The 12,907-nt window shown below is 38.8% G+C and overlaps 1 protein-coding gene across 7 annotated transcripts in view; it reads right to left on the bottom strand.

Moving 5' to 3' along the window:
• CDV3 (CDV3 homolog) overlaps positions 1–12,907 on the bottom strand; it is a 28,212-nt gene that overhangs the window by 14,757 nt on the left and 548 nt on the right. Inside the window, exons 2-6 of one of the 7 annotated variants that reach the window (XM_015618140.3) lie at positions 12,861–12,902; positions 10,559–10,646; positions 8,204–8,355; positions 7,001–7,163; positions 315–5,958 (exon numbers count right to left, since the gene is read on the bottom strand). In XM_015618140.3, the coding sequence (XP_015473626.1) occupies positions 5,832–5,958; positions 7,001–7,163; positions 8,204–8,355; positions 10,559–10,646; positions 12,861–12,902 (572 nt within the window). In that variant the 3' untranslated portion in view covers positions 315–5,831. Of the gene's footprint in view, positions 1–314; positions 5,959–7,000; positions 7,164–8,203; positions 8,356–10,558; positions 11,288–11,317; positions 12,554–12,602; positions 12,622–12,860; positions 12,903–12,907 lie in introns of those variants that run through there. The other 6 variants (XM_033511936.1, XM_033511937.1, XM_033511935.1 and 3 more) reach the window with 6 other exon arrangements.

Below are 12,907 nucleotides of genomic sequence, written 5' to 3'. Positions count from 1 at the left end.
GTTTTTGATCATTTCTTCCCTTTATTTCAAAAAACCCCTTCCATGGCCACCTATTTCCCTTTTGTTCATTCCCTTCCTCTGCAGTTTGCCTTAATAGCAGATTATACAAGTTTTGAAGATTATTCTCTCTCCCTATTTCTCTTGTATCTGCATGCCACTTCAACTTAAAGAAAGAATAAAGAGCAGGAAAAAGTGTTTACAAGTGGAGAGGAGAAGAAAAACACATTCCTATGACAAAATATCACTTAGGAGTGAACATTTCTAGTTCACATGATTTGAACAAACTTTAAAACAGCCACATTGTAAGAACTGGCTATCAACTGTGAGCAGGATTTTATTTCAGTCATGGGGTTTACAAAATATAGCAATATTGATTTTAATATGTTCCACATAAAAACAAAGAGCCTCATATTAATATGCCATTTGGGTTGCACAGATAATTGAAGAGAGGAAATAGTAGTTGAGGGCTCAGCCTGAACTTTTTCCTTACCCATACATACTAAAATAAGTCCAATTACATAATACTTAAATAGGATGTATATTACATTCCATAGAAAAAAAGCCTTTGCCAAAGTAGTATTAAAATACTATAATAAAAGCTAGTATAAAGATCTCTTAATAAAGATTTTTTAGTCCTCTGTAGAACCTTCCATCATCCCCAGCCCTTGACAAAGAACAGCTTTGGCCTCACAACACCCCTGTGAGGTAGGTTGTTGGTTATTTTGGTACAGCTGGGGAAACTGAGGCAAAATGAAACTAAATTACTTGAACACAGCAGCTCAGTAGAAAACCAAGGCCAGATCCCAGTCTCTTGGTCCCATGCTTCCCATGCTCTAGCTATGAAATGGGCTTGGCTTCTTTTCAGTGCACACAGTTGTTTTAGATCACACTTTCCATTCCAATATTTCAGACACTACTCTTCCTGGTGACTCATTAATACTGTCATATGTGTTAAGTATTTGTATTCTGGCTAAGCAGAAGTTCGCTGAACACTGAACTTCATTAACCTTGCTGCATCAACGCATACTCTTAAGCAACTGAAAATAAACCCATGATGTATGTACCATTTAGAAGTTACTTCATTTAAAAAAAAAGCCTTCATAGCTATTTGAAATAATGTCTCAGCCTTTAATCATGCAGAAGTGAAAAATAATTTTCTTAAATACACAATTTATTTCCTAAGAGGATTGTTGAGCCATCCTGAAATATGTCCTTAGTTCTTTCTTTAGGCAACAGGTCAGCTTCATTCCAATGCAAAATTCTATCTTCTCTCTGAATACCTTCTCCCAGTTTGTTGAAAGGAAGAAATAAAATGGGCTGCCTTCCCCAAGTACTGAACTTTAAACAATTTTGGTGATTTAAAGTCAGATGAATCTGTCACTTGTGAAAGCAGTGCCTACCCACACAGCACTTGTACTATCCAACATTGACACTCCACTCCCTGCCTCAGGCTATGCACTTAAACCTATCATTTAGAAAACAGCCCTCCTAATCCCTCTCTTCTTACAGCACTTATGTTTTATTTGCATCATTTCCACTCTCCCTAATTTATTTATTACTTTTCCTTCCTGCTCTACTTCACTTCCAATAGAACATGGCAGAACTACAGGTGATACTTGAGAAGCCAAACTTCAGATACACAATTGTTATGACTTAAGACTCCTCAATTCTGTTTTCTGCTGTCACTTCATCTGCTAGAGCTTGCAGGCTCTTGTATTAACCTCAATACAGACAGTATATCTTTCTTTTTCTGGAGTTTATCTGCAAATATATGTCAGATTTCTTCCTTTCTGTAGATACCTAAATCATCTATCTGAAGTTTAGGTACGCATATTATTTTCTTATACTACCACATAAAAGCCCCTATTTATTATTAAAAACTAGTAGTAACGTTAAAAGCTGAAAACGGGGAGAAAGAATTTGAGAACTAAGTTACAGTCCAACAACAAAACCTGGATCATGCCTGTTCATAAATATTTTATAGTACTCAAGGTGGTTTTGGTATAATTTAGCTTCTTGGGCGAATGAGGTGTGAATTTCTGACCATGTCAATATTGGAAAGAACAATATTACTACCTTGTAAGTAAGAAATCTTATTTAAGCACATGAAGCCCTGTTAATCCCTGCTCCGTTTCAGTTAGGGTATTTGACAAGAAAACCACAAGCAAGTTTAAAACTGCTCAACCAGGCAGAAATTAAAAAGGCAGAAAGCTACAACTACTGCAAAAGCTCAGATAAGCAAACTCTAAAGATGTGAAGCCAAATCAAATTGTATTGTGTTTACTTGACCTGAACAACACACGGGTCTCGGCCATGGTGTGATCAAAGCTTCCAAGTGCTGACAGATGCAGTCAAATACCAAAAGCCCTATTCCCTGTGGTGTCAGGCCTCTAGCACAATTGGTACCATTAAAAATTCATCTAAGTTATGTGGACATGACTGGTAAAGCTAGCTACAAATACAAAATTGAAGCAACAGGAGACAGTCACTTTTTATTTTCAATTGCTCTTCATCTGTGAATAAGATTAAACATGACACAGCTAAACTGGGAGAGACAGGCAGGGGCAAAATTAATCCTCTCCTACATTACCATCAGCTCAAGTAAATACATATTCCAGATACCTACAGTAGGCATTTGGGAAGCCCAACTTTATTAAAATGACCTGGTTTTAAGCATTCTAACATCCTTAAATAGACTGTATAATTGAGAGACACAAATCCAAACTGTTCTTTTCCCAGTAAGCACTGGACATTTCCATGTTCTACCAGCAAGCTGGCAACTTTACGGCTATGTTTTATTGTAAGCCAGAGAAAGGAGAACAGAACCTTTAAACTGGGAATTAACAAGCAACCCACCATAAAAGCATGTCACAGGCCTGGGAGTCCCTGAAGCAGCACACAACTGCGTTATATGGACTGGCATTGGGAATCTCATTTCTCCAACTGACACCCCTTCCTTTATGGAATAAGCCTTCAATGAGCATTTTGAAGGAATGAACATTTCTTAGCATGCCTCAAATGAAAGCAACAACAAACCAGATAAAGCTGGACTTCAGCCTCCAAAGCAAACTCAGCTTCCACAGAGGACTGACTCAAAATTTCAGGCATGCAGAGCAATTACTTGGTACAAGGAAGATACTGACAACTGGCATTTTGACAGTTGCTGGCAGCTATACTTAACACAAGAAACACATCTTTTAAAACAGTTTAACATTCTGTACTATGATAATGTGCTGCATTTCCCTTTTGTTTTTCCTTATGCCTCCAGAAAGAAACTGGAATGATATGTTTGAGAGAAGCCCCCAAAGGAACACCTTTAGTTATCAGTACCTGATGGGCTCCAGTGATAGCAGCCATCCAGAGGCTGGGTTTTTCTTCCCCATTCCTTAATTTAGCAGAGGTACTTTTAAGTGAAAAGCAAATCAAAGCTTCACAAAAAACAAATCACAATCTCAAACCAGTCCTCTATGGTGGGAGCAAGAAAACACCGTGCCAAGTAGCAAACTAAACTACATATAAATAAAAGTTCTATTGATATGCACTGCTATAAGCTGTGAAATAGAGCCCACCTGACCCTAAGGACAACTGCCTGCTTCATGGCCTATCCTTGAAGAGACAAATGCTGTTTCCTCTGCTATTGTACAGTCATGAGCTCAAACTACAATGTAAAGACTCACTAGACTCCGGAATCCATGTATATTTCCATTTTATTTGATTTGAAACTTTTACAGGGTTTTCTTGAACTGCCAGAATTCATGCCCAAAAACCTCAAATAAAGGTGGTACAATGGACAGTCTCATCTACCCTTCACACAGGAGACTAAAACTCTATTCATGTGCATTAGTGATTGCAATCTCTTTAGAGCATCAGGAAAAGCATTTTAAGACTTCACATCTCTACCCCATCAAGTGACATGTCCATTTACCATGAATTCCACAGAAACTGTGACAACAACACTTTTGCTGGCAACAATGGATTTTCAAGGAAGATACATGGCTCAGAGTTCAAGGTATTGGTATCAGTCTTTCAGCGGGGTTTTGTTTCCAAATGAAGTCTCCAACTTTAGGAATAGTCTCTTGAGCCCTCTTTAATAGCAGCTTCTAGCAGAATTTTTATAGACAGTTAACTCTGCAAGGGCAAGGCCAGTTTTAGTCTGTGCACAAAAGAACCAGGTGAAACCCCAGCCCCACTGAAGTCAACAGCAAAATCTGCATTGGCCTCAGAGAAGTAAATTTAAAGCAAGTCAGCAGTTAGTCAAAGGGAACCCAACAGGGTGATTCCTGAACTGCCCTTATCTTCTGCACATACACAGTACTCCCACACACGTAAGCAAGCTTTGTTTTGTTCCCTTGTTTTTCTTGCCATTGGCAACTCTTATGGATGTTGGGTCTATTTTTTGGCATTTACTCTGAGAAACCTCAACACTGGAGCACACCACTATTGTACTTCATTTTGCTTCTGGTGTAAAAATTCAGAGAAGAGAAAAACAGTTACAGCAGAACACTTCTGGTACTTGACAGGTTTGGTTCACTGAAACAGTTACAGGCAATGTCCTATATTCCTAGTGTACCAGTGCCATTTTGCCTACTTCCACTAGATAAGTAACTTACAGAAGTCACTGCCTTCCATCATTACTAAACTGACTGTGAATAAACACCATTTATGAGTTACACTTGGAAGATTGCTGCCTCAGAGAGCTGCATGCTTCACAGAAGTAGCCAAACAAATAAGGCTTACCAGCTTTAGTTATCTCTCTACATATCAAGTTATTCTGTTTATCAAGTAAGCATCACTCCTCAACAAACAAATACTTGTTTTTGATAGATCATTTTTATCTACTATCACTACTGCCGCATCTCATTTTAAAGGACAAATTCTGAAGACTGTAGAGTCTGGATGCCTCTGTGTCAAATCAAAACTCTTAGTGCTTTAGGGTGAGAAAGACAAACTTCATGACAAAAGCCAAAATAAACCCTATTTCACAACAACATCTTACCATTGTTTAAATATACTGCAAATCGATATCAGAAACAAGGCAGGCATTTCTTTTGTGGATAATTGAAAAAAAAACAACTTAGACAACTTTGAAAATGGCTAATGCAAACAAACCATTCAAACCCATCATTCCTCAAATCTGATAATGAATGAGTTTTAATTTGTTTTGCAGTTACTTCCGTACAGCACTCTAGAAAGGTAAACAAACTACAGCTCTGTTGTACTTGGATAGTATGAGTGGTATGGGATGCTCCAGACGTCTCTAGTAGGCTATGGCTACACATGACAGGATTCCTCAGAAGGGGAACGAACAGGTTTGTCATTAAGGTCACTTAAATCTTTGTTATAGCAAATTGGAACCAAATGGCTGACTTCTGCAGGATTTCTGACAGGAATCCAGTAGAGCTGGTTTCAAGTTTCAGATGGCCACTAAAACAGCTGTAACCTTCTCTTCCAGAAGTTGTGATCCACATGGTGTCCACAATGAGTGCATCAAGTCTGAGGTAGTCAACCTTTACGAAGGCTCAGTATCTGAACATAAAAAGATTTTGAAATGACCACTGGCTGTAGGTATCTTTCTGAGCAATTAAAGCACACTGATGACTCTTGTTCAATCATTTACATTAATTTGCCCCATATCCAATGGAGAAGTTGCAATATATTATGCTTCCATAGTGCAGGAGAACCAATCACTTATGTCAAAGTAGTCTGCACTTGCTGCAGTAGATCCAGCAGAAATAAGGTGGCACGTTCATCATAGCTGTTAGCTGTAGTTTAGTTACCTTAGTAGAAGAGTTACCAAAAAAGCATTCCTTAATTGTAATGTGTGTGCAGCTCTACTGATCCCCAAGCACAGCATACTGGTTGTCTAGCTGAAGTTTAAGTGCCTGGTTTTTTGAGACCTCATCCCTACCTCTAGTTTTGTATTTTACTACTTCAAAGCTCTTCTCCATGTCTTTATCCCTATGGGAAAATAAATGTAATCAGTAAATATCTTGTCACTAACTTGTGAATTGTGAATTTCTAGTCCATTTCCACCCCATCCCAACAAAAGCATTACAAACAGAGAACAAACACTAAGATCTAGAGTTCTTCAGAATACCTAAACATTCCCAAGCAAATCTTTTAAAACCTTATCTCCAGAATAAGCTCATCACCCAGTACAGTTTACAGTAACATTCTCAAAGTAAATTTAAGTACATTTATGACAAATAGGTTCTAGAAAGCGAAAGCAATTTTCTAGAAGGCTCATTCAGAATTTTGTCTTGTCTCAATTTGCACCATTCAAATCTAAAAATCAGTAATACCATTTTTCCTTTGCTACACCAAAAAAACACCCAGAGGAAACAAAGCTTCTCCTAAGCTGTAACAAACACTAACATAGTAAGCAGGAGGAGGAAAAAAAAACCCCAGTAACAAAAAAACACCACAAATCCCCCAAGTGAACTAGGTATTTGCCTAGCCATCTCTTCTACTGGGAATAAGATTACAGAAAGATCAGGATTCAAAAACAGGGTGAGACTGAAGTGTTCAGCGCCACATAATACAAAACACTTCAGCAAAATTGGGGGAGCATGTCTCTGTAAATCACAGCTCAGACAGCAAGTGTACATTTGTATTTGTATTAAACCCCACACCTCCAGTTAAACCACCTTCACATCTCTAACAAGAATGCTCAGGACTTCCTATATCTGCTGAAGGAAGTAACACAGAGCCCTACCATGGCTAGTCTAGAGTCTGAGGGAAGCAGATGCTGTCAATAGCAGAAATATTCAGCAAAATCCTTCAACCATCAAAGGCAACATAATTGGCAGTCTTGTTTGGCTATCTCACTGGGCTACATCCTATGAAAGTTATTTCACAGGAACAGAGTTGGAAAATACATTTACCACCCCTAAGTTATTTCTTTCCTTTACAGAAAGATTCGGGCTTAAGCACTAGGACAAAATAAGAATTTAGAGAAGGCAGTTAGAACACTCTTGGGGAATCAGTGGAATGCACTTACTTTCGACTGTCTACGAGCTTGGCGGTGGACTGCAGTGAGGGGAACTGCGTGTCACTGTAGATCTCTGGTGGTCCTTGCTGTGCTCTCCGTGGCCGCCCACCTTCCCTGGCACCGGGCGGCCGGTACACGCCACCAGTCTGCACCGGTTCTGGAGTTTCTGTAACTAGGGAAAAGAACAACATTCACACTTGAGAATAAGTCTGCATTCATAGCTGAGAAGAACCCAAAACAACCAACACAAAAACAAAACTCCATAAAGAAGAAATTAAAAGAAACTTACAAGTATGTTTTTCCACCTTTTAAGTTTTGGAAGTAAGTATTTTAGACAAGGCAGGAAATCAGGCGTCACCTGACTTAACCTACACTCAGTCAAACTGAAACATGGTACTGTCTCACAAAGTTTAGGGAATCCAAACTATTAATAAGGACTTCGTGTTTCTCATTTGCAATTTATCAGCAACAATTTAAACACATGTAAAATAGATTTAAACACAATTATACAGATGCCAAATCTTATTTAAAACACCTCTCCAGATGTAGAGGGGACTGTCCAAATTAGTTTGCACTTAAGGTAAAAATCTAAGATTAAATAACACTAATTAGGTTTACCTCCTTTACAAACAAGAAAGAACATAGGCTATTTTTCAATTAATTTCTCAGTGGAAAATAATATTCTGAACCCAGAAGAGAACCAAGTAGTTTATCTCCACCAGTGTTAATAAACTGTACTTAATAAAAAACCTGAAACCTATCCTAGTTAAAAGAATCAATTTTCCAATATCATGTTCTCAATACTATAAGGACAGATTTGAAAAGCATGCTATTAACGGCCACAGTAGATCAGATACTGGCTGAACATCCACTGAAGTTTAATGTTAAACAGCATTTTCAGATCAACAGAAATACTTCTAACAGGTACTTTACAGACTGAAAAACAGAGGGATCTCCTGCAGAAACAGAAAGCTTCCCCCCATTTTGAAGCTGGGAATAAAAAAAACCCTATCTGAGAGATACGTTAAATTCAATTCTGTTCCTCAGATCCCTTGACACAAAGGGATCCTTGATGGCTGGCATGCCAAACAAGCCATTGGTTCATTAAAGTGTGCCTGAACAGGAATTGTTCCTTGAGCTCTACCCACTGAGCAGCTTAATTCAACCTGATGCACTTCCGATTGGAAAAAAACAAGTCTGAGTTAAATTTACCAATTGGTTCAACAACAGGGGCTGGTGCAGGAGCTGACTTGTTCCAAGGACCAGATGATCTGTCTATGCCACCACCACCACCACCACCACCAGTCTCTTCCCAACTGTCCCCAGGTTCTTCTCTTTTTTCACTTTCATCATCTTCTTTTTCACTAGAAGAGAGAAATGATCAGTAGTGCCTTACAAACGGAGGTTTAAGATTTGCCAGAGATTACACAATCCTCCTAAGACAAGGTTTCATGGCTGCCATGCTGAAGATACTAAATTAAACCAGACTATGTTAGTCGTGTAATCACGGTACTAGCAATTCCAGCTGAACAATTTCTGGCATTCTGCTAGATAACTTGGCAACTGAAAAGGAAAAAAGCTCCTAAAAGAATTAAAAAAAATATTCAACTTGAACAAAGTGATCAAAGAAATTGGCATCTTATTTTGAGCAGAAAGGCTTTTTTCTTACTAACACAGTTGTGCATTTGGAAGGGATGAGAACATAAAGCAGGAAAGGTCTATGAGTCCAGCTTCCATAAAATGCTTTAGTCAAGAGGAAGAAATAGTGGAATAATGGTGAAAGAAAGCAAGTCCTGAGCTCACTTTTCATATAACCAAAACCCCCTAAGAAATACCCTTGTATGTATGGGTATTATACAAACTACAAACAAACTCAGGTATCTTTTTTTTAAAGTAGGCAATCAGAAAAACAAAACTACAACAAAAACAACAGCAGCAAAAAAAAAGCAGCACAAGACAGATTTTTTTCAAAGACAGACCCAATGCAAAAGCTCGGCAGTATTTTATTTAGACTATTTTATTTTGCATAGATGTAGTCAGACACCCAAAACAATTTGCTAGCCAAAACTGCTACAGAAAGCTGTGGTAAAATGGGACAGATGTGGAAAATGAGGCTGTTGAAAATAATCAAGACACTGATCTCAACAGCAGCAACGTGTGAATTCAGAAGTTCATGATACACCAAATCCTACTAATCATGATCTGAGTAACCCTTTTGTGTTAAGTAATGGTTAGAGAACAGAAAAAAAATGCCTGTAAATGGCCTTTCACTGTTCATCCAAACACTGTAACAACCAGAGTAAGGTGGCCCAAGGGCCTAAACACCTTATTTTAAATGACAGTCAGAAGCAATGTCTATAGACTTAACTACAACAGAGCAAGCACAGGGAGCATTCCACCCCCACCAGACACTCCGTATCTTTGTTACATCAAAGAGACTTCCAAAGATGGATAATTTATAACCCCTGGTGCGTTTTTTTTCCATTTACTTCTCCCCTCTTCCCCTGAATCCACTAATTGAATAGTTACAAGATCCTGTGGCAGAAACTTCCACATGCCTGAAAATCTGCCACTGCATGAAAAGTATTTGGAATGCTGGCATTTGTCTGGAAAACCAAAGTAGAGGCTTTTAGGTCAAACAGAACCAGCAGCCAGTGAAGCTGCAGCTCACTGGTTGTCTAATCAGACGTGATTATCCACTGTAACATTTCAATGCCATGGAAAGCTTGTGGGACAAATTCATGCAAATGACACAAAGGACTAGTTAACTGAAAGGAGTGGGAGGAATGCTGTGATCGAAAAACATAAGTAACTCCAGAAATGTCAGACCTGCTCGAACAGTGAATAAAACATCCATTGCACTGGTTACAGGTAGGCTGATTTTCAGATAACATTATTTTGAACATCAATACCAATGAGGATTATCTGACATTCTCAGTCTACAACAGAGATCATAAAAACCCTTTTTCTGATCCGATGAAACATTTTTCTTAACTGGGACAGACACGAGCAGACTTACCTTGCACCAGACAACAGGAAAAGTCCAATGAAAAAAACAAACAAGGAATCGTGGACTAGGTTCATAAATGCAATCCCATGGGATCTTATCACGGGACACTGCTTTTACCAACTGTATTTTTTTTTTTTTTTTTAAATACAAATGCAGTGGTTCAGGAATTTGCTTCCCAACTGAAGATGCTGAGTAGGTTGAGTCAGATACCCTGACAGCTAACTATTCAGTGGGAATCACTATCCTGCACTACTCTGAGAAATTCCTGCTTGACTGTCTTTATGGAGAGGAATGTTAAGCATTTGTAATAAAAAATCCTTAGTCTCAAGCAAAACAGATAGATCTAGAGTATGAACAGAGATTTAGAAAATAAAGAGAACATTGTCAGAGACCAGTCAAAGTTAAATTACGCAGTAGCAAACTTGTGTACTATCAGAAACGTATCAAACCTCTCTTTAACTGTACTCCATGGAAGCAGCTCTGGAGAAAAAGCCCATCCTTTTTGGACATTGGTAAGGATTATACTGAAGAAATAAAAGAATAAGAAAAAGCAGTACCTTATTTGCATGGACTGAACTCTAAGACCACTATAATCAATTTCTTCCTTTTGTTCAAACTCCTTCCAATCATCCTCTTCCTGTAAGAAGAGAAAAATGTAAGTTGCCACTTTCTCTGTAACTGAAGTAGAAAAGACCATAACTAAGATAAACCCGAGGGTGAAGGTACAGTTCCAGGAGAAACCAAAGTGTGTACCCCGCTGCCAAGAGGGGAAAGGGCTGCATGGCCCCATCCCCCAAGTTACTGTGTCATCTGGGATGCACCTGAGAACTGACTTTAACTCATTAGAACAGCTAAGAAATGCCCCAGCAAAAAGTCGTTCAAGTGAAAGAAAACCACATCACCTCAGCAAAAACACATCAGGAAGTCTAACAACACAAAGTATGGAACAGGACCGTGCAATCATGACCAGGGCAATACAAGGGCAAGACCTCTCCCTTTCACTAACAGTAGGCTTTTATGACAGCTTGAATGCACACAAAGCTTAAAATTTACTTTTTCATCACTTATTTCATAAGCCAAACAAAAACGAATATTTGGAATAGTTTACAGTGGATTTATGACAAAGATTAATAATCATTGACTTTTTCACATTCACGACCACATTTACAGTCTTGTTTCCTAAGCTGTGTTTTCGTAACAGTAGAAAGGTCAACTTCAAAACCACAGCAATCTCAGTACATAAAATATGTGTATCTTTCAAGAGAACCACTTGAGGGTTTTAAAATGGGAATTTGTTTGGGGAAAGAGGGACTCACCTAAGTGGAGGCAATTTTGTCCTACTATGTCATCAGGAGACTGTGGAATTATTAAGGGAGACCAAAAATGGACCAGAACAGATAGGCAGTCCTCCCATGCTCCCAGACCCAGCTTTAAGACACACACAGCCTAATTAGTAGTTTACCTAGTTTTTACTCTACATGAAATGCAGTTATATGACTCCAACTAGGAAGACCTTGTGAGCAAGATCTGCCAAAGCTACAGCCCCCTTTCCACTGAAAGATGGAGAATAAAGCTGCTTTTAGACCCTTGTGCTGGGATCTTTTACACAGTCAATCTCCAGCAGAAAAACTTTGACCTGCTTTAGAGTAATAGCAGAAGTAAGAAGTGACCTCATGTTAACTGCACTGTCTGCTGAAGATTCAGTCTTCTGGAAGAGCAGGGGTCTACACTTCTACAATCTTTTAGATTTCTTATTCTTATTTAGATTCCTTATATCTTCATCTCCATGGAAACATTACTGTTTCCAAGCTAACATACCTTTCACATTTAATGACTTTTGTTTCTAATCCAAGTAGTAGCTCCAGTCAAAGCCAGATATTTTGCAAGCAAGTGAGCAGAAGAGCAGCTGAAAGATTAGCACTGACCTTGATCTACTTAGAAAGCTACTGCACATATCAAGCTCCCCAGGTTAAACAACACTAGGAAATAGGAGAGTATTTCTTAAAATTAATTTTGAAATATGCAGCATTAGAGCACTTAGAAGAGCTTCTAGTTTTAGTAATCAATCTAGCACAACAAGATAATATCGCTTAAATCACTGATCCTCTATGTAAGCATGAAGGAAGCAAGGTATCTAACTTCCAAAAACCCTTTCAGAAGCCATCTTTTTATACTCTGAGAGTATAAAGTCATAGAGATAGATAAATATTCGATTTGTAGCAATAAGATAGGGAACACATCCTCAGATGACTACATGCTGAAGTCTCCAAAGGAAAACAATCCTAAGAGGCAAAAAAAAGCAAACCAGAAATAGAGATAAAAAGTGCAAATAATTTCTTAGGTCCTATCTGTCCTGTCTACAGCAGACAAATATATAACAAAGGTACAGCACGTGTCAAGCTCCACCATTAAAAAAATTACCAGTAGAGTATTTCTTAAAATTCGTTTAAAAATACACAGCATTACAGCTTTTAAAACTACTTCTGGTTTAAGTTTCATTACTTCAACGTTGATATTATGGAGAGGAAGAGCAAGGGCAAAGGAAGAAATAGAGAGCTACTAACTCAACTACGGACACTTAAGCTTCTCCTGTATTCTCACCGTTTCACTATAATACGCTACCAAAAAAATAAAAAAAAAAAAAAAGAAAAAAAAGAAAAAATAATTGGCAGTAAAACCCTGCCTGAAAACGAGGCACAAAGCTCGGCGGACTCTGGGGGAATCTTATCACCAAGGTCCACACGCCACGCTGCACAGCCCCAGGTGGCACCCGACGCAAACCTCCGGTTCCGGCCGCAACACCCAGAAACCTGGGAGGGAGTGCCGGGCTCAGCCGCAGCTGCAGAGCGAGAAGGGCCCCAGCTTTCTCGCCTCCCCCAGGGCCGGGACTCCCGGCGCAGGCTCCC

This window comes from Parus major, chromosome 2 (assembly GCF_001522545.3).
Source record: "Parus major isolate Abel chromosome 2, Parus_major1.1, whole genome shotgun sequence".
NCBI classification, from domain to species: Eukaryota; Metazoa; Chordata; class Aves; order Passeriformes; family Paridae; genus Parus; species Parus major.
Note: the sequence above shows the minus strand (reverse complement) of the source record. Positions and strands in the feature narration are given on the sequence as shown.